This window comes from Scatophagus argus, chromosome 14 (genome assembly GCF_020382885.2).
Source record: "Scatophagus argus isolate fScaArg1 chromosome 14, fScaArg1.pri, whole genome shotgun sequence".
In the NCBI taxonomy this organism is placed as follows: Eukaryota; Metazoa; Chordata; class Actinopteri; family Scatophagidae; genus Scatophagus; species Scatophagus argus.
In genome coordinates this window covers 13,429,149-13,455,590 of record NC_058506.1, presented here as the reverse complement: position 1 = coordinate 13,455,590, position 26,442 = coordinate 13,429,149, and the positions used below count along the sequence as shown (strand labels likewise).

Sequence of the window (26,442 nt, the reverse complement as noted above, 5' to 3'; positions counted from 1 at the left end):
TGATGGGCGTTGAAATACAGGCATTGCACACCAGGACAGTAAATATTCTTGACTTTCTTTATTATAAAGCTTGATAAGCAGGAACAGCTCATTGTGACAATTTACTTCAAAAAGCAGATTTAAAAAGTCTTTTTTAAATCTACTTTACATTAAATTAACCATGTTTATATGGTGTCATGTCAAGGGTTTGAAAAAGGTTTTCGAGTATAATTTCCTATGTGAATGTCAGCATTTTTAATTGGATTCTCATTTTGTTTCTTATTCTCCTTATATATATATATATTTATAGACCACAATCACAGGACAAGTACACATTTTACAGAGACAACATACAGCTGTGAAGTTAATAACGCTCTGTGTCAATGAAGATCTATCTCCACTGGAACCAGATTCTTCAACCAGACTCAAGTACACATCTGCTGCCTCAACAATCTAAACTGTGGGAGGCTTTCTTCGCCTTAATTTTGGTTTGCACTCTGATTTTAAACAACTTTTTAACAGATTCTTTGATTTCTTGTGTCTGCAGAACATAAATGATTGGGTTCAACATGGGAGGAAAGACAGAGGTCAGAGACAAGTTTATGATCCTGGCATGTGGATGAATACTTGCCCCCATGGTAAATGTGATTAATATGGGGAGGAAATATATTGCCACTAATGACAGATGAGATGTGCAGGTTTTTAAGGCCTTCATTCTTTCCTGAAGCTTGGCCACTTTAGACAGTGCATAACCAATATATAGATAACTAAATGAGATAAATACCAGTGGAAGCCAAAGAATAAGTCCTGTTAATAACTTACCAGCTACAGAATTAGGAGTTTTGTCATTACAAGCCAGCCGGTATATCTGGCCATGGTCACAGAAATAGCTGTTAATAACCACAGAGTTACAGAAGGAAAGTCTCGTTAGAAGGCCAACTGCAATAAGAGTAACAGTAATGACAAAGAGCCAAAAATATGCAATCAAAGATAGCATCGATCTGTTGGTCACCCTCACTTGATAATGTAGTGGGGAGGAGATAGCAATCAGTCTGTCATAGGCAAGTGCAACCAGATTAAGAGCCTGCATTGAGAGGCAGGTGTAGCAGAAAAATAGGAATGTCAGGCAGTCGTTGTAAGCGACATAGCTATGGTTGAACAAAAAAATGTCAAGAAGCTTCGGCACCAAAGCAGAGTTACCAAACAGGTCCACAAACGCTAAGTTAAAAACTGCAATATATTTTGGAGTCCTCAGATTATGATCCAGGTATATTACTGCCATCACAACTGTGTTCCCCAGCACTGAAACAATATAAACAAAGAAGAGAAAGACGTAGTAAAACTTGATATGAGGTATGCCAGAAAGTCCACTTATTATGAAATATGCAGGACGCACAAAAGTGATGTTTCTCCCAAGAGCAGAGTTGAAAAAGTCCATTGTAAGGTTTTCTTCAAGTTTTTACTGTCTGAAGCACAAAGTTCGTTGTGGAAAGACAATACTGCGAGTCAGTACTGTGTTCTGTCACATAGACAGAGGGGGGGTCCTTGATGATGAAGCTCTGATGAGCTTTAATTCTTTTATGGTCCTCCTCTGTAAATGTGTGCCTGTGTTCGATCCCTTGAGCCTTTTGAATTACAACAAAACTTTTTCAGTCCAATGAACTTGCATTTATGCAAGTTACAAGGCCTGTAGCTGTAGATTATTTTAGTAATCAGGTATTCCTCCAGTTATTCCAACAATTAAGCCATTAATCATTTAAGAATTACGTTTGGCTTCATTAAAACACAGTAGAGCATATACAAAAAGAGTCAGCAATAGGCTTCGGGGGGAGACACCATGGGGCACCATCCTCACTCGACCATTTTCAGAAGAACTCCAGGTGAACTTCACACCTTAAAGGTCAAAAGGTCAGCTGGACAATCTGTGATGACCGCATACAGTTGATGCATATGCTAAAACTGTTGCCTTGAGTCATCTGGACTATGTATATTAGAGCAAGTTACACTAGATAGACAGAAGTATTGGGGCACCTGACCATTACACCAACATGGCACTGAATTTTAAATGCATAGACAGCTTTGCAGCTATAACAGCTATAACATGTTTTGACATGGCTCTGTTACTAATTATTTTTGTTATTTTAATGAACATAAGAAGGAGGATGACAAGAAGGTGTCCAGTATGGTAGCCTCAAGAGAACACTTTCATGTCCTGGTTACCATCCAAAAGCATATCATCCTATTCAGAATCTATTTCTGATGTGCAAGTGTATTTGAGATCATGTTCAAAGCCAGCAGAGAAAAGGCCACGCTCTTGTATCTAACCATGTTTCTTACACAATGAATACTGTATATTCAACAGTCAGCAAACTTCTTTGGCTTTATCATAGTTGATTTGTTTTGACTTGATCTGATTGTTTGCTCCTTGCAGTCATCGTAAGTAAGAAGTTTATCTCATAACCATTCTTTACTCCCCTGTTGAAAACTTGACTCGCTCTCCCTAATGAGGCTGTTAATGAGCTGTTTGTCGACACTGCTCTAGCAGGATGATGACACATCCCAAACAGTCAGGTAAACACTGCAGGTCAGTCAGGGGTGGAAGTTATGTAAGTTGGAAGACAAGCAAGAATTATATTGCATCATGAAGTTAGAAACTTTTGTTTGAGTGTTTTGACATAAACAGCAAGCACAGAATACATACTTATTTGTCCTATCTTAATTACTGTATGTAGCTGCTATTTAATTTTTTAAAAAAAGTTGAAAACTTGGTTCACATATTTCACTTTTCATGTTGGTTGCACTACTGTTTTACTTGTTTGTGAAACTAGTAATTGTGAGAGAACATGCCAGCATCAAATCAAAACACTTACTTAGAAACAGTCCTAAAAACATACTTATTCTACTTGCCCATGTCAACACTTAGCTGGAATTCTGTCCTTGAACTGGGTTTTACACAATAGGCAAAGAAGGGATTTGTGATTCTCATATTCTAAATCAGTTTACAATGACCAAAAACAGATTTTTGTTTTCACATTAGTTGCAGAAATCAACTGAGGGCACAGTTCAAACAGTGTACAGTGTACAAAGCTTACATGTTATACTTATTTTATATCTTATTTTTAAAAGGGCAAACATTTGGATGTATTTTGCATTCAATAACCTAATAATTAGCATTTTTGTTCCACTGGTGGAGGGTTCAGTGCCTCATTTATGAGCAATATCACTAATTGAAAGAAATGTCAAGGTGGTCGACGTCTGGCCAACTTGATTGATTGAATACATTCAATTTAGTCGTTAGTATTTAGTAGGGAATCTTTTATTGCACTTACACTGCTGTAACAAGTCGCCATCAGCTTGAGTAACATTATATTTACTTAACACGTCTCTCCTCTGCTCTGTTCCATATATCTCAACAGGAATACAGGAGAAACTATAGGCTAGTGTTATTAAACTTTAACACCTAGTGAGACTAAACTCTGAAAAGAACACCACCATCACAAATCTTTGCCAACACTACAACAAATACACTCAACATCGATGGGACGGTGAAATCAGGTTAATCAGGTTGATAATCAGGTTGTTGCGCTGCATGAACCACAGCTTAGTATTTCAAGTTTTTATTTATTTATTGTACTACTAGTACCTAACTAATACTGATACCTATTCACATTAAATCAATCTGTGCCAAATTGACTGGTGCCTGAATTTGCATCTGGGTGAAAGAGTAACTCATACTGTATGTCTGAATACCTGAAGAAAACAACGGTACCTGAATAACATAGTATTTTTCAGAAAATATTACAGTACACCAGTACTGTGCTAGTGATGACAACGGTAACATAACAGGCAATGTCTATGTTTTTTTGTTCTTTAGGTAAGGCAGACTAGACCTTTATCTTTTGCCCTTTTATAGTAGTTGCCCAGTGAATGTATGTATTTTGAAAACATTAAATCTGCCTCTGCCAGTGGGCCATCACAATAAGAGTAAGTGTAATAAAATGTTAATTCCACTATGAGTGGACTGATGTTATCTAAAATTCAGTCTAGAAAGTATGTGCATTTATCGGCGATCGTACAAAATAAGCTGGAAATGTTCACCTCAGCTCATCAGATATCAGCAAAAACCCAAAATTGTGCATCCTCAGTACAAACACATCCATCCATTTTCTATAACCGCTTTAGCCGTGCCAGCTTACAAAGGGCAAGAGGTTGGCTACATCTTGGACTGGTCATCAGTCATTCAGAGGGCCAACTCACAACGACAGACAATCACACACGCTCACACACTCACACCTTGGAGCAACGCAGAGTAGCCAGTTAACCCAATGTGCATATCTTTAAGATGGAACGTCAAAGGAAGTATGCGGAGAAAAGTATGCGGACATGCTAACCCCACACAGAAAGGCCCACACCCGGACTCAAACCCCTCTTGCTGTGAGGCCACAATGCTAACCACTGCAACACCATGCGGCGCTAGTACATTTGCAGTTCTTATTAATTTCATTTGGTTCAGTGTGCTGTTCCTAATATAGTATGAGAACTTACTCAAGAGACTATTGAAGCTCCAGGGCCACAAGACCACTGAAATAAAACTATTACATGGAGTATAATCTTTAGGGATTTACTATTAACGTATTGCCGCAAAACTAATGAAATTAGCTCCCTGGGTATAGTTGAGGTGTTTCAGTTCTCCCACAGAGACAGAGAGCGAGATCGTGTGAAAAAAATAACAAAGAGAACAAAATGATGGGATGAATATACGGTTTCAGGCCTGCAGGGAACAGTTTAGTACATTACTCTTCATTCTGCAAAAAAGAAAATGCTGACAAATTAGCCTCCTGAGGGATCCAACCACCTGTTAATTTGACAACGTGATGACTTTTTGTGTGCCTTTCAAGAGATGTGCAACAACATGGTGATTCTAATAGGAACAGCAGTTCATGTTGGAAGCTTTTGTACAGTTATGGTTATAGACTCTCGCTCAAGCTCCCTGCATTTGTATTTTAAGTGTAATTAATTTGCCCCAAAAAGAAATACTAATAACACACAAAGTTACAGGTGAAGATGATGTTGTTATTGTGGATTATTTTGGCCATGATAATAATAATGTGGTGAAAATCTGACAATCCCGTTTGCACATAACTTGCCCTTGACATGAAATCCTCATCTTTAGACCTCAGGTTTCTTGAGTACTTACATTGTTACTTTATCATCTCTAGGCTTTCTTTACTTTTTCACAAGATGGCCTAAAACAACCATCATGAATCACAAAGTTAACTTGATTTTACTTTCCACCCTCACAAACAAGTCTAATCCCCCCGAAAAAATCCCTCCACAAGGCCAACGCACCTTCTCATTTGCCCTCAGGAGGGACCTGATCTGTTTTTCTCCTGCTTCCCGGAGGACGACAGTCTTGCTCACATCTATTAGGACCAAACTGACTAATTGGCCCTGAGAGGGTTCAGCCTCATCACACACGCACGCTCACAGACAAACACAAACGTTTATCACCCAAATGGTGCTGCTCATTATTTTTCAAGGACTTTTGTTTTTGTTGAAGTTTTTTTTTTTTGTTTTGTTTTGTTTTAATTTGCCTTAATGTGACAGCTTGTGCTCCTTTGCATTCTACTATAAATTCTATAAAGTAATTAAATGTGTGACACTGTGACCTTGCTGTGTTGGCATGGAGCAAAATGTGTTAAAGGAGATCAATTAATTTCTAACAGGAAAAAAATACTGTAAAAATAAAGTTTGTATTCATCACATGTTGACACACTGCCATGGACATCTGAGGTATCTGATAAGATTATCCTCAACTTAACCCTTCCCAGAGGGGAAATTTTGGAAAATTAGAGAAAAACAAAGTTCACTGAACGCATGCTCAAAGTTACACAAGTGCAAGGGATGCCTCACAGTGACGCCATGTTGCCATTAACATGAGTACTTCTTAATAAATTAAAAAACCTTACCCACAGGAGAACTCCTTTATTTATCATTTCACATATGAAGAGTTCCCAGTGGGCAAAGAGGAAAAACATTTCAAGGATTTGCCAACATAGACAGAGGAAAAGCAGTGATTTTTTTTAAAGCCTCACAATAATAAAATAACAATCAGGAAGAAAAGAAACAATTAACACACTGTTCAGCTTGTTCGTTCACTCACAATGTTGGTGCTCACACCGAGAACCCTTTCAAACATTCTGTGCGGTCCCATCACGTGATGCAAAATGCATACATTGTGTATTAGTAATTTCATTTCCACACTTTCAATAGTCAAACTGGGCCACATTAACAAACTTCTGTCAGGTTAAGAATGACAACTTGTAGAAAGCTGCTGTTTGCAGGCCAACTCGTATGACTTTGAGAGGGTCGAAAGCTTGTGTCATTAGGGCTTTTTATTAGTAATTTCACTGGACAACATGGCAATTTAATGTGGAAGTGAGATGGAGACGCCACGGCGGATAGATTGGTACGTCAACCCTTTCTTTACTGGACCTCGGGGGACATTTATCTGCCTTACCTGCAAACAGGTGAATTTGGTGCTAAGGAATTTTATGTTATACACCTTAATGACATCATACACTATTATGACATTATAAGTTCGATGTTTTTTTCTGTACGGCCCTGAATCATGTTTTTGAGAAGTTTAAAGTCGCAGCAGTATGAGTATTGTTTGAACTGAGATGGTTCCAAAATATTTGACAGAATGGCAGATACTAAGTGGTCATCGCGCTAATGCCTTACAGCAGGGGTTCTCACAGTGTTGATGGCCGGGTGCCAATTTGGGAGGCAGCCTATGGAAAGGCCTCTCAGGAAAACCAACACATTTTCTGTCCTTAACTTGCAAAGCTCCAGTAAATAGTAGAATATTTTATTAAATAGTTTATCAGTATTTTTACCTCTCGGTTTTATTCAAGTACTTGTATGAACCCCGTATCCACACATCACATACAAAATCTCTCTGTAAGCCTGTAATGTGTTGCAAGCATCAAATTCAGAATGAATAAATATTTTCCAAAGAAATAAAGCTGATCAGTTTAAATATCAACATTAAATATCTCGTTGTTGTAGCATATTCAGTGAATAATTGAATGACTTGAAAAGAATTTGGTCATCATTGCATTCTGTTTTCAGTGGTGTTTTTCACCTTATTGGAATCAGGGCTGTGGAGGGAAAACCAAAGACTAAGTTTGTGTATGTTTGTAAAAGTATTTTCCTCTTTCTGTCCTCATTTAGTAGAAACCTATTTTGCATTTACTTGTGTCAATTTATTGTGTTGAAATGTTAACAAATGCGCTAACAAAAAACAGCCAGTTTCTCTAGAAGTTCTCTTGTTAAAAATCCAATTGTTGCGATGTGCAATACGGTAGGAAGAATCTGTAATCCGTTTTTTGGGCGATATATTGTGTAAGTTTGTGGCTTGTGTGAGAGACGAACAATACCTCCATCCTCTTCTACATCAAAGCACACACACAGAGAAGCTGCAGACATCTAATCCACTCTGTCAGAACCAGCAACAGCAGGAAGTAGATTTATACTCCTCCTATTCAGAGAGAAAAGGGAGAAGAGAAATGCTTTAAAAACAAAATCTCTATATTCGTGACCTTTGGATGTCAAAACACAAAATATTACAGCTGTTTGTCCTTTCTCTACTGAATTGAGACTGAATTTAAGAAACTCTAAATAATGGGTGACACAACTTCAAGCTGAGTTTATGGACGGACTTTAAGTCCTGAAGTTTTACTCACCCAAAGTAAAATCAGCATTATTATGGCATATAGACGACTCTACATTCACATTATGCTTATTCACTTAACCCAAATATTATTTTATTAGTTTTAACAAATGTGTGTGGAATTTGGCACAAGAATCAAGAAAAAAACTTCTTATCCTATCCTATATCTTATCCTATCCAAAAAAAATCTAAATCATCATCTTTTCCGGTGAGTTACAGTGCATCTGGAAAGTATTCTCACCGCTTTGCTTTTTCCACATTTTGTTATGTTCCTTGTGTTCATTCCAAAATAGATTAAATTCATTTTTTTTCCCTCAAAATTCGACACAAAATACCTCATAATGAAAAAGCGACCCCTTTGCCATGACACTTTGAGCTCCATTGAGCTCAGGTGCATCCTGTTTCCATCTTTCAGAGGTTTCTACAACTTGAGCTGAGTCCACCTGTGGTAAGTTCAGTTGATTGGGCATGATTTGGAAAGGCACACACCTGTCCATATAAGCCCTCACAGTTGACAGTGCATGTCAGAGCACAAACCAAGCCATGAAGTCAAAGGAATCGTCTGTAGACCTCTGAGATTGTTTCGAGGCACAGATCTGGGGAAGGGAACAGAAAGATTTCTGCCGCATTAAAGATCCCAAAGATCACAGTGGCCTCCATAATCCCTAAGTGGAAGAAGTTTGGAATCACCAGGACTCTTCCTAGAGCTGGCTGCCCAGCTAAACTGAGTTATCAGGATAGAAGGGCCTTAGTCAGAGAGGTGACCAACAACCCAATATGACTCTGACAGGGCTCCAGTGTTGCTCTGTGGAGAGGGTAGAACCTTCAAGAAGGACAACCATTTCTGCAACACTCCACTAGTTAGGCCTGTGTGGTAGAACAGCCAGAAGGAAGCCACTCCTCAGTAAAATGCATATGAAAGCCCTTGAGGGGCCCAGCCAGAGCCCAGACTTGAACCCTATTGAGGGTCTCTGGAGAGATTTGAAAATGGATATGCACCGACGCTCCCCATCCAAACTGATGGAGCTTGAGAGGTTCTGCATTAAAGAGTGAGAGAACCTGCCCAAAAATAAGTGTGCCAAGCTTATAGGATCATACTCAAAAAGATTTGAGGCTGTAATTGCTGCCAAAGGGGCTTCAACAAAGTATTGATCACAGGGTGTGAATACATATGTATGTTATATTTTTGTTTTTTTAATTTTTAATTTGCAAAAAATTCGAGCAAAATTGTTTCACTTTGTCATTATGAGGTATTTTGTGTAGAATTTTGAGGGGGGAAAATCCATTTAATCCATTTTGGAATAAGACTAACATAACAAAACATGCAAAAAGTGAAGCGGTGTGAATATTTTCCGGATGCAGTAAGTAAATAAGTCAGTGTAACATATTTGAAGTACAAAGGTTTGACTGATCTGCCTTAAGAGGAAATTACATAAAAAAGAGCAACCTTAATCAAATGAGAAACTGAAGCCTCAAACACAAGAAGACTGCACAACACAAGAATGATTTAACTTCAAACTTAAAGGACAAAAGTAATATGTAGCTTTGGTGGCAGGTGGCTTTAAAAGTAGACAGTAAAGTGTTTACTTTCAATCCACCATAAAGTAAAAATAAAATAAAAAAAAAAACATCCACTTAGTACAACAAATGCCATTTGATGGAAGGTTTTACCCAAAACACCTTCCTGTGCGCATTTGTAGCACTGGTATAGCTCTGGTTATGCAGCTTTTCTTCCAGAAGATGGCAGCATCCTCAAACCTTACTGTGGTGTGAGATGGCTGGCACACCAAGCAAAGAAAATCACCTCTTGCTAAGCTGTTATTCTAATGTTTGGTGGCTGTTACCCTATAATTATATTTCTGCCTATGTAATCCATCCAAACATAAGTAATGAATGTGTGAAAGCAGCTTTATGAAAGGGGGGTTCCTCATACACAGCCCTATTCATTTTATACCCTGTTGTTTTGGCCAAAAGTTAGCATGAAATCATATCTGCTTACAGCCTGGCAATTTAATGAAATGTCGCTGTTGTAAATGTCACATGTATTTAAATGACATTGCAAAAATGTTTACTCACACCGCCTTTGGAATTTGTGTGTAGACAGAAGAGACTGGGGTGTGTTGAAAGGCCAAGCAAAAGCAATACTGAGTGGTTTAATGTCACAACAACATAATGTACCATTTTGGTACTACTGTAACCACAACCTTCTCCGTGCGCACACAGACTGTTCTGTGTGTGCGCGTAAATAAGAGAAGAATAGTTGTATTCATGTTGGATATCTGGCCCACATTACAGTCACTGTGCAGACGCAGCATGACTGCAGGGAGGAGGGATGAAAACAGGGAGGAGGAGAGGAAAAACAACCACACTGAAGGCAAAAGAAGTGCACTCATCATCTTTTAATAAAACAGTTTCTCAGCAAATCAGAACTCTCCTCACACCGTGCTCTCTCGTCACAGTGATATTCAAAGACTGCGATGTTTGATTTATTTAATCTGAACTGTCCCTTCAGTAATTTAATGACCCGTTTGTTCCGTGTGTAATAAGGAAGTACGTGAGGAAAAACTGCTTTCAGAATGGCAGGGCTGAACTGCACACCATGTTACTGTTCTTCCTGCTGCACTTTGGTCCAGTGACGGTTGTGCAAACTGGACTTAAAGTCATCACAATGTTGTCACAGAGAAATGCTGCCATTTAGTTTTATGGTTCATTGCGTTAAGACCTCGTCAGGTCGAATGTTGAGTGAGTGGAAAGTGACAAATATCCCCTTTCCGGTTTGTCTTGGACGATCCATAGCTCAGTCTCTTACATGTAAGTCTGGTTGAATCTTTTGTCTGTCGACTCACAATAAAATACATTCCTGCAGTGCTTGAATGTAACTAAGTATATTTACTGAAGTGCTTAGGTACACTTTTGACTTTTACTCCACCACAATCTAGCTGGAAATGTACTTTTTTCATCCACTGTATTTATCTGCTTTACAGATGAACATATCACACATAACACATGATAATTTAATACAGCGGTGGACAAAGCACTGAGATCCTTTACTCAAACAGAAGTCCTCAAGAAGAGGTCCAGAAGTATCAGCAAAGTAAAAGTAAAAGTACTTGTTCTGCAGGGGAAAAAAAGAGATCCCTGTTTGCATTATATTATTGTAACATTATCAGATTCTTAATATTAGAAACAAACATTAGAAAGATTTACCTTCCTAAGGGTCATAAGATAAATCTCAGAGGTCTTGAGATGATTAATGTGTCAGAAAGAAGGAAAACAAATGCAACACAGATGTATTCTTTCTTTTTTTTTTTGGACAAATTTTTACCTTCTTTGTGAAATACTGGAAGATTGAACCTCTTTGGTCTTTGAACATTTGTTCAAATGAAACAGTCAAAGAAGTTTAGAGGTTAAAATCTGGTGGAACTGCTAACAAGAAATGTGACAAGAGGCCACAACCAGGCATTGCTTTTTAGGAAGAGGTCACAAGCTGAAGAGAGATGGGAGCCATTAATCTTCGGTAATACATTGCGTTTTGTACAATCACGCCATGTTTTGTATGTGAAGTCTTAGTTTGAAAAGCATCCGTTGCTAGTACTTCTAATATGCATGCATATAAGCATTACTTCAGCAGGTACCTTCTTACATTTTACCACAACTCTGTTAAAGCCTCCCAGCAGCTAACAGTTCCCAAGTTCCTATGAGTGGAGAACCAAAATCAATAATTAATCTAATTCGCCACGTTCAGTATGCATCAAGAATTAAGAATCACTTTATTGGGAGCATATTTTTACATACACACACTGAATTTGTCTTCTGCTTTTGACCCATCCTTAGTTGAACACACACAAGCAACACCCAGCAAATTGCATGCAGTGAAACACACAGGAGCAGTGGGCTGCATCAAGCACCTGGAGAGCAAATTGGGGGGGCATTTTTCACATTAATCACTCCACCACACCCAAATTTTTCCTGCCCGTCTGGTGGGGGAATCGAACCAGCGATCCTCCGATCACAAGCCGCTTCTCCAACCTCTAGGCCACGGCTGCCCCAGTTAATCCAATATAAACCCTACAAAAGAGGGAGCACTTAACTTTTGATACTTTTGGTGCATTTTATTGACCACAGTGTACTTCTACTTGTGGTAGAATATTTTTACATTGTGGTAATACCGCTTTCCAAGTACTTCAAATGAGCTGTGTTGACTACATCATGAAATACCTCTAACTGTGTTTTATGTGGGTGGAAATTTTAATGCAACTAACTCTCAAGAATTTCCCAACAGACTATCGAGACCAGTTTCACCGGCCAGGACACTTGCTGAGTCACGAAACATTTGCAATAAGACAAGACAAAAGGCAGTGCACTTCAATAACCTTTATTTAGATTACAGATGTATTCCATTTTGAAGTTTGGAGGGGTATAGAGGGAGCATTAGTGCTATTTACAATCAGTTTGAAAACGTTTATCTCTGTACAGATTTGAACCCTGATCAATATAAACAATATCTTTTTTTTTTTTTTTTTGTTAAGACCTAGTTACAAAGCGATTCTTTAAAGCAAAAATAAAACACAAAGAAAAAAAGGATTACATTAAATTATAAACAAATGAAAAAAATAATAATAAAAGAGCACAGAAGAAAGAAAATAAAAATAGTCTGTTGATGATTAGGGAGCTTTTGCTGCTGTTAAGCACAACACATCGTCAGCGAGTGACTGTGAACTGGCTAGAAGCTAACCGTATACACAATCATAGACTAAACACCAATATACTGTATATCAACAAGATCTAGAGTCATCATGTTCTATATAAGATTCTTATTAAATATATTCTACACGTTACCTTAGTTTGGAACATTGCTTCCATTGGAAAAATATAAAATAAAACAATAAAACTTTTTATACATTTTTATTAGTCTGATGAAGGAGCACATGCTTCAGCTGTGCAAAATGGATTAATTAATGCGTATAGGGAATTAAGGAGAGAATAAGAAGCGAATTAAGACAAATGAGGAACATTTTCATTCCGAGTTGATTTCCCTGCTTGGACAGTAATTGTCATGAGAGATCCTTCACAACACTGGTTTTAAAAAAAAATAAAATAAAATTTAAAAAAAAGGAGTATGAAGAGCGTTTCCTCGGCGAGAGGGACGGCGCATCAGGGAAGGAAGAAAACTGACATGACGTTTTATTAAATCACAACACTGGTTGGTCAGCAATATGCATGGACTGTCAAAACACAGTCACAAATGTCATGAACAAACAAATAACCGAAACAAGACCACCAACACTGGCTGTTTGTCTATTTGTTTGTTTGTCAGGCTTTGTTTGGCTAAAATACGACGACTGAAAGAGAAGGATGTATTCGCTCTGAATAATTTCTCTTTTGCGACCTTTAAGGGCACATGAAGAGGAGGGCAGTAAAAAGGACACAAATGTAGGTGTGGTGTGTGTGTGTGTGTCCTGGTTTGAGTTCTCTGATCAGGCACATCTAAGCTTCGTCTGCTGCATGGAGGGAGATCACACAAGCACATATGGTTGGATGTGTACATGGGGTGTCATAAGGAGAGTGTGTGTTGTCATGTTGATGAGTTGTTAGTGGTTAAAATTCTCTGCAGTCTATGAGAAAACAAGGCCACATGTACAAACTTGGGCACTGCATCACTATGACAACCAGTTTCAACGAAGAGCCAGTTAGAAACTGACTTTTAACCAACCGGCTGAGTACTGATAGACAAGGTGTTTATGTCTAGTGTGTGTGTGTGTGTGTACGCGTGTGTGTGCGGCAGAAGGCTTAAAAAGGTGTGCATTAAGAAAGAAGAAGAAAAAAACATGCAAATCCAGTTCCTTGCTCAAATTTTCAGTTATAACAACAAATCAAATACAACAAAGGAATCAACTCTATCGTTAAACAATTTCCCTGCTCAACTCCTGGATCAGCCTGAGCCTGCTGTCTTTCTGTGTATGTGTGAGTGTGTGAGAGAGGCGGGAAAGCAAAGAAAGAGAAAAAGAGATGTGTGTGTGTGTGTGTGTTTGTGTGTTTGAATGCATCGTGGACAAGCTTCAGGACATGGGACAAGCTTTTTAGATCCAGAATGCTGAAGGTGAAAACGAATGAGGATGGAGGGCCGGCATTGGAGTTGTGTATTTACAGAATGACACAGCAGTTACTCTCCCCAGTCTTCTCTCTGTTTCTCTGACCTGGGAAAACACACACACACATGCACACATTCACTGCAGCAATTTACACTCAAACATATGAAAACTAAAATTGAACTTGGCGGTATGTGCACATTATTAGCTCTAATCTGCAGTTCTTAAATGCAACAACGACTTATGATAATTTCAGTAGTTAGTTACCACATTGTCTGACCCTCTCCTGTGCTGATGAAATGTTAAGCATACATTGATTGAATATCTGAGTGGCCTTGCATCCTCTCAAACTCATAGGTACTTATGGATTAGTTACGGCTCGCCACAAAAGCAAGCACAAATAATGCTTCTGGTCTGAATGCCGATGATTAACTCTCTAATGTCTGATGTTAAGTGGAATTAAATGTCCAAGAGGCAAGATCATACAATCTGACCTTTAAGTTAGCATTTTTATGATTTTCATCAGATATAAAACTGCTTTTATTTTATGAGAAATCACAGGAAGTCCTCTCTCCCATTAGCTTTACAGCAGAACATTCAGTCCCAGTCAATATGATGCAGCTTAGCTGGCTTATACAGCACCAGCCACATGTGAAAAACTAAGTGGATGAGAGACGAGCCGACTGCAGAAAGTCAAGATGTCAAATTTAAGTTTATGCTCTGCTTGTTCAACAAGTTGAAATAGCTATTTCACACATTCAGAGAGGATTTGAACTGCTATCTTTATTCTCATTTCTTATCATTTTGGCACTGGTGATTTTCCTTTGCTGTAGGCTAAAACCTACACTACACAGTCACAAAAAAAAGAGACCTGTCACTTAATATGATTTATATTGGCTGTATATTCCACACAATGTGCTGTATCATGGGGATACACTTAAGGGAACCAATTATTTGGGCCAGTGGCTGTTCCTAAAACAGAAGCCATGTGTGGAGATAAATAACGGCTGCGAGCAGCAACGTTTAAAGTTGTTGAGCTTGTGAAAGGCCTACTGAAAGGAAAAGGAGGGAGTCGGAGAGCTGGTTACCTTGGGAATTTGGCTCAGGCAAAGTTTCTCTGGCAACTAAATGCATCACTGTGGTCTTCCCCAAGGGCAGTTTGAGAGCTATTGAGAGACAGAGACAGACACAGCGGGTGTAAAGGTTATTGAGAGCTACAGCTTATCTGTATTTGCAAAGTCACTGCTGACCAGTATCATCTTCAACCTGTGGAGTACAAGTTATGCTACACTGGAAAGAGTTGAGCTTCATCTGAGCTGCAAAAGAGAAAGACGCTACAAACTACATGTAAGAAACATCATGAAATATAACTGTGCACAGTTTGTTGCAGAGTAACATAATGGCAAATATGGTTATCAGTGATTTTAACCATCTTCCTTCCTAACTCCACTACCACACAAAGATGAAGCTCAGACATGAGTCGAACATATGGTGTTCCCTGTGTTTGACTGCCAATCTAAAGCTGTTCAGTTGATTTTTACAACAAAACTAATGGAAATCAAAGGTTGCCAGGAGGATAAGTGAAATCCATTCTAATCTAACTAGTGTATGCTTTGTAATATAGCAAGTAGCACTGGTCTTACTGTGATATTTGAGGGAAAAAAAAAACAACTTAAAAGCTGCTGGACTTAAAAACACCAATCCCTCAAACTGTTTTTCTATCGTGTCGTGTGCTTTCACGCGCATGTGCGTTGTCTATGTTGCTTTTCAAAACCGCTGGGAGTTGTTAGCCAAACTTTAAGAGGATTCTGTGTCGGCATGCAAACATGTTAAACCAATGATAAGGGACTTATCAGATAGATGGCTGTAATGGGATAAGAGTAAAAGGGTTAGGGACAGCCATAACCACACAAAACAACAGTCAAATCAAAATTGGGTTAAGTAGATATAAAAGCCTAAAAGCCAGAGCGAAATAGGCTGCCTCAAGAGCAGACGCCGTCTTTGTCTGGCATTCATTTTCACGCCAGCCCCTTCTGTCTCTTCACTGTGCTGCTTGAGGTCTACTCTAACGCCAGCCTTGCCCCTTTCCTGACCAGTCTCTTTCCCCTCTTTTTCTGTATTTCCTCTCTCCTCCCACTCTCTCCGTCAAAGCAGGCTTGTCCAGAGCACTGAGGTACCTCTGTTCTGCAGCTCAGGAAAGGGATGAGAACAGCAAAGAACTTTCCAGCAACACACTGCTGTGATTTTGTGTGTATGTCTATGAGCGGGAGGTGCACTTTCTGTGTTTTCTCACCTCCTAGTGTTACGTTGCCGTGTAGAAAACGGCCCTGGTAGATCAGCCTCAGGATGTTAGGACTGCTGACCTGCTCTTCCTCCCAGTCTGAAAGAAAGAAGGGCAGAGGCAGACAGAAATAGAGTTAAAGAGTTAAAAAACATGAACTTGGAAATGACAAGCTTATGTCTTTTTCGGTTTCTCCCTAATGCATACTGAAAGTTCGTTCTTGAAATTTTTTTCCTCATCATCATAATCTATAAACAAAGAACACACAGGTTTAACAGCAACATTTCATAACCTTTTCACTGCTACCTGAGATTGAATTTTCTTCTCAACCCACAATAAACAAAGTCAGTTTCTGAACAATGCCCCTGAAAGGTCCCTAGAAATTTAGAAAGTGACCCAAGGAATTGTTAATTGTTAAGGTGGCTCTGCCTAAGCTTTGAATTTTGACCGACTGCTGGTCTGAGTCAACACAATTTCTCTGTATACTGTGCAATGAAAAGAAATCAGTCGTGGACTGGTGGGGAAAAAAAGGACCACCAACAACTGCACTGAGGATATTTTAAGACATTTAGGGCCTTTATTTGAGATCATTACATGCAGAATGCATCATATGTGGGTTTTGTGGGATACACTACAGAATGTGAGAAAGATCCAAAGCAGAAGAAGACAAGGTGTGGCTTGGGAAGAGCTGAAGACAAAAAGTGAAGGCATTAAATAAAGAGGGAGAAAACAACGGGGAGAGTTGCACAGCAGCCGAGTCTGGCCACCAGATGTTTGTCTCCAGCTAAGGCAGAGGGTGTTGGTGCTGACTGAGTGCCTGCTCTGGGTCTCACAGGGTTCAGATCTGTTGTCTGGGAAGAACACAGGGTGCTTCCAAAACGGACAGGACTGAAAGAAAAACTCCTCTTGTCAGTGAGAATCTCAACCTCTCGGTATAATTTATAGATTTTCAGGCACTGCGGGCTTCTCTTAGCGCACTACGCTCACGGTACCGTGAGAAAAAGCTACACTCAGACCGTACCCCACCTTCAAATCTGAAGGTGGGGTACGGTCAGCAGTATCAAATTAGTTAGTGAGAGGGTGTGTTATAGGGAGGATGGCTGTTCTGTGATCCCACATTCCTGTATGCAATGATAATCAGGCTGAAAGGAGTGCACCCCTAATTACCCTACACCAAAGAATGGCACATTCCCACACTACCATACAGACCTACATGCAAGTATTTGGTGGTGTCTGAATGTGATCTCAGCTCTCTTGGTACACAGCATAGCTCCTCAGCTGCCTTTACTTTTGTTATAGAAAATAACCAAAGTAAGTCATGTCATCTGGTTTCCAAAGGCATTAGCAGCTAAATTGTTAGCAATTACTGTTCAGGCAAACACACTGCAGCTGTGCTTTGCAATAACGTGATTTATTACAAAATAACACCAATGTCCCAGTAAATATATCCAAATCCACCATAACAAAATCTGCTAACTGTTCACATTTAGCAGTTAATGTGAAACAGATGTACTGGTCAATCATGAAATGCAACTCTTCATACACAGTGGAAAATGTTTAAAATCTAAACAAAGCATCAGGTGAGGTCAGGTGTTGGCTTTCTGCCTGAGGTACACCTGAATAAAGCAAATATAATCTGCACAGCTACTGTAGAGAATATCTTAAGTGCTTTACTTGGTAAATGTATACGTCAATTGCAAAAAAGATAAAAAAAACAAAAATGAAACAAGCAACATTTTATTTGAATAGTACACTGACGATGGTACAGAGTTGATGATCAACCAGAGCTGAGCGGTAACTCACTCCCATCACTTCTACCATGTCACTGATTTGCAGTCTTCACAAGACTTCAATGCTACTACAACATGTTTGGGAGGCAGCTCCAAAAATGAGTTTGGTGCTCACACCAAAACAATCAGATAGAAAAGGCAAAAAAGCTTCGTAGCATTTCAGAGATGGGTAATGCTGTGGTTCCCCATGGGTTCAAGAAATAATAGTGACAACAGTCGACAATAAAGTCAATGTCTGAGTGATCTGTATTTACTTGTGTAACAACAACTGACATAACCAAAAGGAGTTACTCACCCATCGGCCAGTTGTCATAGACGTGTTTAGCAATGTCTGCTGCCGAGTCGTTGGGCGAAAAGAGGAATTCTTTTGTCTTCCCGCTGACTAAAATAAGCCGCAGGTTTATCTGCAACACACACAAAAACGAAATGCGTACATTAGAACTGTAAATGAGAGGCATTATTGTGTGGATCAAGTGGAACATAACACAAACCACTGTCACATATGTAACATTCAACGCAGTCACATCAGGAAGCACACAGGTGTAGCTTTAAGTAGTTTAATAGGAAACAGGAGAAGGATATGAGGACCCTGAGGAGCGTCCATCCGCAGGATCGACTCTCATCTGTCTCTCCAACTTCCTCTTCACTTCTCTTCTTTTTCACTGTTTCTTTGTCTGTGGTTCCCAATTCTGTCACATAGTGGCATGTTTCACTTTCCTTTAATCCTTTAACTGGAGACGAAACCCTGAGTATATTTGACTGAACATATACTTTATTAAAGGCACTGGGCAAATTGCATTCCTGGATAGAAATGTACAATTGAAACCCTCTGGCTTGCAGGTCTAGCATTAATTTCTATTATTACATTTTTCTGTTAAGATTGTTATTATTACTGAATCAGACTATGACTTTGTTATTTAAACACAACCAAACTTGGCTGTCATAGTGTAAAACAGCCCACAGAAACTAAACAATTAGCAGGTTTTGGAATAGTAAAGGCTGCTAAAATGTGCAACCTTTCCTGAATAGCTTAGCCCAGTCAGCAGTGCTGAGAGCCAAATATACTAATGAATGACTAACAGTGTGAGAATCTTGTTCACAGTGGACCTCTTTCCTTTATCCTCTTAACACAGAGGTCAGAGTCAGCTACTGAACAGCACCTCTGGATGCTGGGATCTACAACCCGTCATCAGGACCATTCTTCATTTTGAAATACTGCGATTAAACAATGAACAACGACTTGATCAAAGGTCGCCACACACTTTTTTACTTTTTAACTGGCATGTTGTGTGTTTAGCTGTAGCACAGTATGCCTTTAAGAGCCAGAGCAAAGGTCTATGCTGTGAGTGTGTGCGTTTGCCTTTGCTTACGGTGTTTGTGTGTTTTGCCTTTAGTGTTCGTGTGGCACAAGCACGTGTGTGTCATCGTTCCCGGTGTGTTTCCATGTGCTGAGCGTCTGTTAGCCCTATCGAAACCCACTCTGTTGACAGACTCACACACATACACACGTATACACACATACTTGCGCACTGAGCCGGCTACGGTGATGTAACAGAGCTAACACCAAAAGACTGAAACAGATATCTCCATAAGCAGCATGTTATTAAATCAGCTTATAGGTTTAAGTGCAGAAGAGACATACACACACACATACATACAAAGTAATGCACACGCACTTTGACCTTAACACTGACCCCATAAACGTACAGCTCATATATATGCACAAATAAAGCTGCTGCTAAGGGAAGAGATGAACCTGATAGTTTTGAGCTTCTATTTTTGTTTTTTAGTAGATATGCAGATTAGAATAAAATCACACCGCACGTAGCCAGGCAAAAAGAGTCACCAGAACATTCCTTCATACAGTATATATGTGCACTTTTAATCCAAACTGAAATAATAAAGAACCGCAACAGTAAACTGCTGTTTCCTGTTGTGATACACAAGGCACAGTTTCAGCCTTACAGAAGACGTACACATCAAAACAAGAAATGGCAGAATGTTGATGGGTGGCTGGCTGAATACATGCATACATATTATATATACATATATGATAATGACTCTGAATGAGACAGATGAAAGCAGAAATAATGAGGAAAAAACACACAGAGGAAGCCCTCTTTTACATAAGCAAGGTCGTACTCCTTCCTAGTTGAACACCTGGTAGTTACCATGGTGTCACCATGGTGACAGCCACTAGTGGGTGGCTTAACCTGATAATACCTACAAGATAGCATAGCCCCCCCCGCCCCACACACACACACACAGCACTCTCTTGCCCATTTGCCACTGTGTCACATCATATTGTCTTCCTCTCCTTGCACCAGCCTCTCTCTCCCTCATGTTCTCTCTCTCTCTCTCTCCCTCTTTCAATCTCACCAACTGCACAGTGTACACTGGAGGAATGTACAAGGCCAGAATAGCAAGACACACTGAGCTGGCTTCAATTAAACAGGGTAACCTCAGCCTTTCTCCTCTTATCATCAGCTCACACAACTGATAATGTCCTTATTTGCTTCTCTCGACCTTTCCATGTATCTCTGCTCTCTCTCTCTCTCTCTGTTTGCGTTCATCAGAAGAAAACCCTAAACATAAAGATACATAACAGATGCAGATGCTTCCATAGGAGGTATGAAGGTCATTGAATGGCCTGATGAGAATCAAAATTAGCCAGAGATTATATATTATGGCCTACATAGGCGTGATATCTCACCACCAGCATCATCAAAGCACAATACCAGGGGAAAGAACGGCTGGTCAAACCTCCAGCAGAGTTTAGGCACATGCAGGATCAGTATCAAGTCACACTGAAGCTGCTCTGGTATCTCACGGAGAGCCTTATCACCTTATACAACAATATATATTAGATTTTTCTTTTAATTTGTCACTTATCTGTATCTCTACAAGTGAGATTTTGCTGTCCATTTTCTTTTTATATATATTTATATATATATATATATATTTATATATATATATATATATATATATATATTTATTTATTAACTTCAGCAATGCCCTTTCCCCCCTCTCTTCCTGAGGGTCATCATGCCTTCCCCCTGGACTCTCCTCCACAGAGGGGCGGGTAATGAGGTTTCACAGCCAGCTCAGGAAAGTATATCTGATTACCATTTATTCTCTGTAACAAATATAACAGCTCCAGGTACAGGGAGATCAGTGCTTCATACATTCATGCATAAAAATAAAGTATATGCACATATCTGCATGCTAAAAGTCAGTTACTCATGCATACAAACAGCATGCCCTCGCCTACAACCAGTCCCAGTCTGAGCTCGAGATAACAGAAATCAGCTGTATGAAGGCTTCATTAGTTTGCGGAGCTTGTAGAGAACTGGAAGAAGCACCATAGTGAGTATTATACTCCCCGGATTTGAGTATGTTTTTGAAAGTTATGGTACAGAAATGCTGAAACTTCTGAACAATAAAATAAGGCTACTTGTGTGTGAAACCGGACACAGAGCTCCCTGCTTGTCAAGCCCCCACTGCAGACGAGACATTCAGACACGTTACAATAATGCGACCCTGCTGCCAAGTAGTGCCATGGTGTAAACATGTGAAGTAAGCAAACCCTTCTTGGCAAAACACTGTTTGCACATGGTGGAAAGCAGAAAATTCAATGCCATGTATAATTATTCCTTCCTGCCTGCCACTCTCAACTCTTTCTCAGGGCAGCAGTGTGTGTGTGTGTGTCTGTGTTTATGTGTGCCTGTGTTTATAAGTGCATTAAAGAGTATTGCTGCTTTTCAGACCCTCTGCAGCAGTCAACAAATTACAGAGTGGAAAGCCTTCCTGTGGGAATATATTAGAGCAGCTTTATATGTAGGCTACACAGTAAGGTTAGCCGCTGCTGTCAGTGTGGATTCCTAACTGTATGAATGGATTTAGGGAGGAGGGTGATTAGCCCAACTGGGGTCTTTTTAAAAGAAGCCATCTGGATGTAGAAGTCAGTCTGCTTTGAATTGCCCATTAAATTTGGAAAAAAAAATAATTGACTGTAAACTCAAGAATGTAGCAACACAGTGCTGTGAGAATGCAAACCCAACATGAATTATCAGTCACTGATTTTACTGATGATAATTAGTAGGCACTTTGCTTTCTGGTGCTGCTTTCGGGCTGTCAACAAATTTAAATTATGATTAATGGTTACAAAAAAAGGACATATTAACTGGCTGTGCTGAAGCTTATTGGACAAACTGTGAACAAACTGAAAGGAAAAGAAGGAAAACAGCAGCCTGAGAAACTCTCGTCCCATTTTTTAATTAGTCAAAACTTAGTCAATAAAACAGCTTTGCCAAGCTCTTAGTGATTTTACAAACACATAAAGGGTTACTGCAATTATTAGCCTCCATTAAAACACAAATTCTATCATGGAGCCATTGTTTTCTTTAATTAAAAACAAGCTGAAAAGGGCGTTTTTGGAGAATGACTGTATATGACTTGAACAGCGGGCCGAATGAGTGCATCAGAAGCAGCAGCTTAACTTGTTTAAATGTTACCAAAGTGAACAGAAAAATAAACTTTGATCATTCGTCAAATAGCCTCATTTTGAGTTTAGAATTAGTTTAGAAATAGAAGAGGGGTTTATTTTTTTTGCTTTGTTTTTGTGAGTTCCTTCCTTTGTGTGCACAAAGACACAGCAGTTATGCAACAGCGTCTGACTGATGATAGTGTGATACGAGAAACAAAAGCCTGAGGCGAGGATGTGTAATCTCTGTGAGTATGTGTGTCTAACGGTGTTTGGGGTACTGTATTATTGCAATTTGTTTTTAGGTACTTTCTCAAACTTAATTTGCTGCTTTCATTATTATCTTTCCTCACAAAAGTGCCATCTTCAACGTCCATTACACGACATAACTGGCTATTTTCATTGGTTGGAAGGAGCAGAAATGCGCCACATTAAATGCAGAGGAGGTATGAGGAGGTGATATCTTCAAAATAAAAGCAATGAAGGTTCACTTGAAGTTTCAAGGCAACTTTAAGGGAACTTCATAAAGAAACATATTTGTCTTGAATTACTTCAACAAGAACTTGTGCCTGTTTCTTTCAAGATCTTCCGGGAATTAGAATTAACCAGTTTAAGTCCATGGACACTCTCGTCCATGCTTATGTATTAACACTAATTTCTTTATGTGCTGCCATACTCTGTGCTTTCTTAAAAGGGAATTTATTTGAACTAAAAGCAAATTTAGGATGAGTTTATACACTACCTAAAAATATCTTTGGTCTCAAGACACATCTGCCACACTATGATGTGCTACAATATAGGGATACAACAGATCTTTCCACTACAGCAATCTTGTAGAAATAAACAGTAGGACCTTGACCCAGTGTTTATTATTAACTTTATGAGCACTTATCTACAATGACTAATGTGTCATGTTCTGACCTCTTTTACCAACAGCTTGTAGTACAAAACACACACCTCATGGAAAACACCTGATACCTGTCATTTGCATGAAAGAGAGAGAAAACAGGTGACAGATGGAGGAAAGATGATTTTAAACAAATACTGCAAGAGTACAACAACAAGTGAGGTATTCCTTATGGTTAGGGTTATACTGTATACAGAACACACGGCAAGTCAAACAAGCCGACAGAAACAGGCAGAGCAACAATCCTCTCAACAGGAGTCTGACAGAGGAAGCAAAGCTCCTGTTCGCCAAATGTTCTTCACCTTGGGACAAACTGCCATTTTGCTTGTTAAACAAAAAGAAAAAGCTGCAGCGTCTCAGCAATGTGACCGGTCAAGATTTATTCCAACACCTATAGACATGCTCTGCTGGTTGCCATGCCAACACTTGTGCTAACCAGCGAGCTACTTAGTCATCTGTGCTGTTGTGTCCCGTTGGATTTTTCTGTTTTTATGTATATACGCCGTGTGGTACTCCTTTCAGGCAGCACTCATGTAATAATTCATCATAATAATATAACAACACAAATTGGTCTTTAGAGGTACTCTGGGACTTTTTGCAAGGCTTTTAAGTTATCACCATGTTACCGTATTACAGTGCAGTCTATAGTCAGTATCATATTCACATCTGGGGTTGAGCAGATTTTTCCCCTCATGCTTCAGTGTAGTTAAGATTAAATATTTTCTAATCTGATCTAAGTCATCTGATCTTTGCGCCAGCAGTTAATAAATCAGCCCAACAGTTTCAACAGAGTTTCACAGTTCCTTTTACAACACGACAGGGCCGAAGCGTGAAATATCAGCTTTAATTTGCGAATGATTACGTTTGATCATGTGTTTAACAAGTGGACAACTGGTCTTTTCTTAAACAGCAAATAAGACACTGTGCTGTGTTTTTTGAGTGTGTGTGTCTGCAAAAGAAAATGCAAATGAGCACCCTAGGCTAGCTTTTCTGCTGCAGTCATTCAGGCACAGCAGCCATGCCTGAATAATCACTACAGTACAATAATATGCCCTTATCTCTAAGTATCACACTGGCAGCAATCATTTAACTCTACACAGTGTTTTACTTTTATCTTTAGAGCCTGAGGAATTCTTGACTTGACTTTTGAGCACAACAGTCATGTTAATATTACTCTAGGGGAACATACATATAGCAAGTTCGATTTAAATTTATTTCTTTCCAAAGGAGTTGCTCTTTTAGTTCTCTTAAGGTTCAACAAATCTATGGATTGAGCAAAGCCACCAATTTTTGTTTTGCTTTGGTTAAAAAAAAAACAACAAAAAAACAGGAACAGGAACAGGTAACCCCAAAGCTTACCCATCCCTTGTTGCAACCCACTTGCTTTGGCATTGCTGCTGTGTTACATTTCCTGCAAACACACTGTCACATGTCATTACATCTATTTTTTTTTAATACCTTTTCTGTACTTTTTGGACTGTCTTGCTGGCTGCTGTAACAGCCAAATTTCTCCTTGGGGATGAATAAAGTCTTATCTTAACTTACATATATATTTTGTGCAGTGCAATGTAAAGGCTTAAAGTGGCTGCGGTATTGTTTATATTAATACTGTCTCAAAAGTGAAAACAATGTGACAATGGGAGTCGCTCGTAGTGAGAACTGTCACCTGAGTCTGCAGTTCCTCTTGGCTTCATACAGAGTTTCAGATCAGTGTTTAGCTGGCCCACTTTACCGATGTGGTTCATTCAGTCAGATATTTCCCTCAGCAGTTAGTAGAGATGACAAATGGTGCTAAAAGAGAGTGAATACCGCACTTGCTCTCGCCATTCATTTCCAAATAAATGATAAATAAGTGTTGCTCTGTGACTGCTGGGTGTCTAAATAAGCAGCTGTTGCCAACACGTCTGCCACATCAGCATAATAATGAGGTTGTCATATTTAGGTGGTTAACTATGAAACCTTTGAAGTCACACATGTGACTCTGCTGGACTGAGCTCAAATCCTAAAAGAGCCTTATTTTCTGTGTCTGTGTATAAAGTGGTCAGTCCGTTCAGTGGACATACACACACTCCTTCTTCCTGTTGAACCCGACCATTAATAATTAAAGAGAGCATGTACTTTGAGAGACTGTAAGAGCCAACACCACAGACCTTTGTCAGATGCACTTTCTGGCACATCATACAAACTTCCTGTGGCAGAGGCAGCTAATGGCTACATTGCAGTTCTAATAGCCTTGTTAAATTAAGGTTTCTGTCCTTTACAATAGCATCAAACATCCTGTGGCAGTTTAATTGCACAAAGCAAAGTAGCCCTCCACTTGCAGCGCCTCTGCAAATATATAATCTATGCAATAATTATCAGGGGAAAAGTCACTATTTGTCATTGAGGATTAATGTCTTCTTTTTACGACTTGAACATTGACCCTTTAGTTTTCTCAAAGTGTTGGGCTTGCATCTATGAACGTCATTATCCCACTGCTGCAGGGTTTTGGTTCCAGGAGAAAATGAGCAACAAAACTCCCATCTCCTTCCAGTTGTCTCACTACTTAGTTGCTCCCTCACACCTCATATCTCTCTTGAAGTCCTTTTCCTTTTGTACTGTCATTCAAAAAGACTCTGCTCCTCTTTTCACTCCCCCTCCTTCCCGTCATGAGCACGATCAGCTGTTTCCTGCTTTCAAGCCGGCACTGTACCTGACAGCTCTCTGACCTCCCTCTTCATTACTCCCTTCTCCCCATTTACAAAGAGATAACCCTTTAATCCATCAGCTGCTTCTCCTCTCTCCACAAACAGGTAGAGCTCCTTTTCATGCTGTCATCTCCCCTTCTGGTGTCTTCACCGAAATCTTGCTTCGTTTCACTCATTCACTCATTTACACACGCGCACACGCACACGCACACGCACACGCACACACACACACACACACACACACAGGGCTGCATTCCTTCTCTCCTGACAGAAGCCAGGTAGGTGCCTTTGATCACACGTTCTTCCCATCGGCTCAGCTGTCAGAAGAGGTTGACGCAGGTTTACGTCGCATGTGTGGCTGCTTCCTGCCACTTCCTCAACTCTGTATCTTGTTCTTAATCCTTCAAAATGGCTGTTTTAAAACCTCAGGGGCAAATGAATTAACATGCTAAATGTGAGCGGTGCCAAAAACTCAAATTACTGCACTACCC

The 26,442-nt window shown here is 39.5% G+C and overlaps 2 protein-coding genes across 2 annotated transcripts in view; both read right to left on the bottom strand.

Annotated features, from left to right (window-relative positions):
• Positions 1-282: 282 nt before the first annotated feature.
• LOC124070778 (olfactory receptor 1-like) lies at positions 283-1,417 on the bottom strand. The gene has a single exon (XM_046410998.1). It carries the CDS (start codon positions 1,415-1,417, stop codon positions 425-427), a length of 993 nt encoding a protein of 330 aa, XP_046266954.1. The 3' UTR covers positions 283-424.
• Positions 1,418-12,073: 10,656 nt separating this feature from the next.
• ubl3a (ubiquitin-like 3a) overlaps positions 12,074-26,442 on the bottom strand; it is a 29,274-nt gene continuing 14,905 nt past the window's right edge. The window contains exons 2-5 of the mRNA XM_046410308.1: positions 18,170-18,278; positions 16,097-16,183; positions 14,892-14,969; positions 12,074-13,911 (exon numbers count right to left, since the gene is read on the bottom strand). Of these exons, the coding sequence (XP_046266264.1) occupies positions 13,859-13,911; positions 14,892-14,969; positions 16,097-16,183; positions 18,170-18,278 (327 nt within the window). The 3' untranslated portion in view covers positions 12,074-13,858. The remainder of the gene's footprint in view (positions 13,912-14,891; positions 14,970-16,096; positions 16,184-18,169; positions 18,279-26,442) is intronic.

Bases quoted from the DNA above. Each gene is read 5' to 3' on its own strand.
- LOC124070778 (XM_046410998.1), bottom strand. From the start codon at position 1,417: ATGGACTTTTTCAACTCTGCTCTTGGGAGAAACATCACTTTTGTGCGT.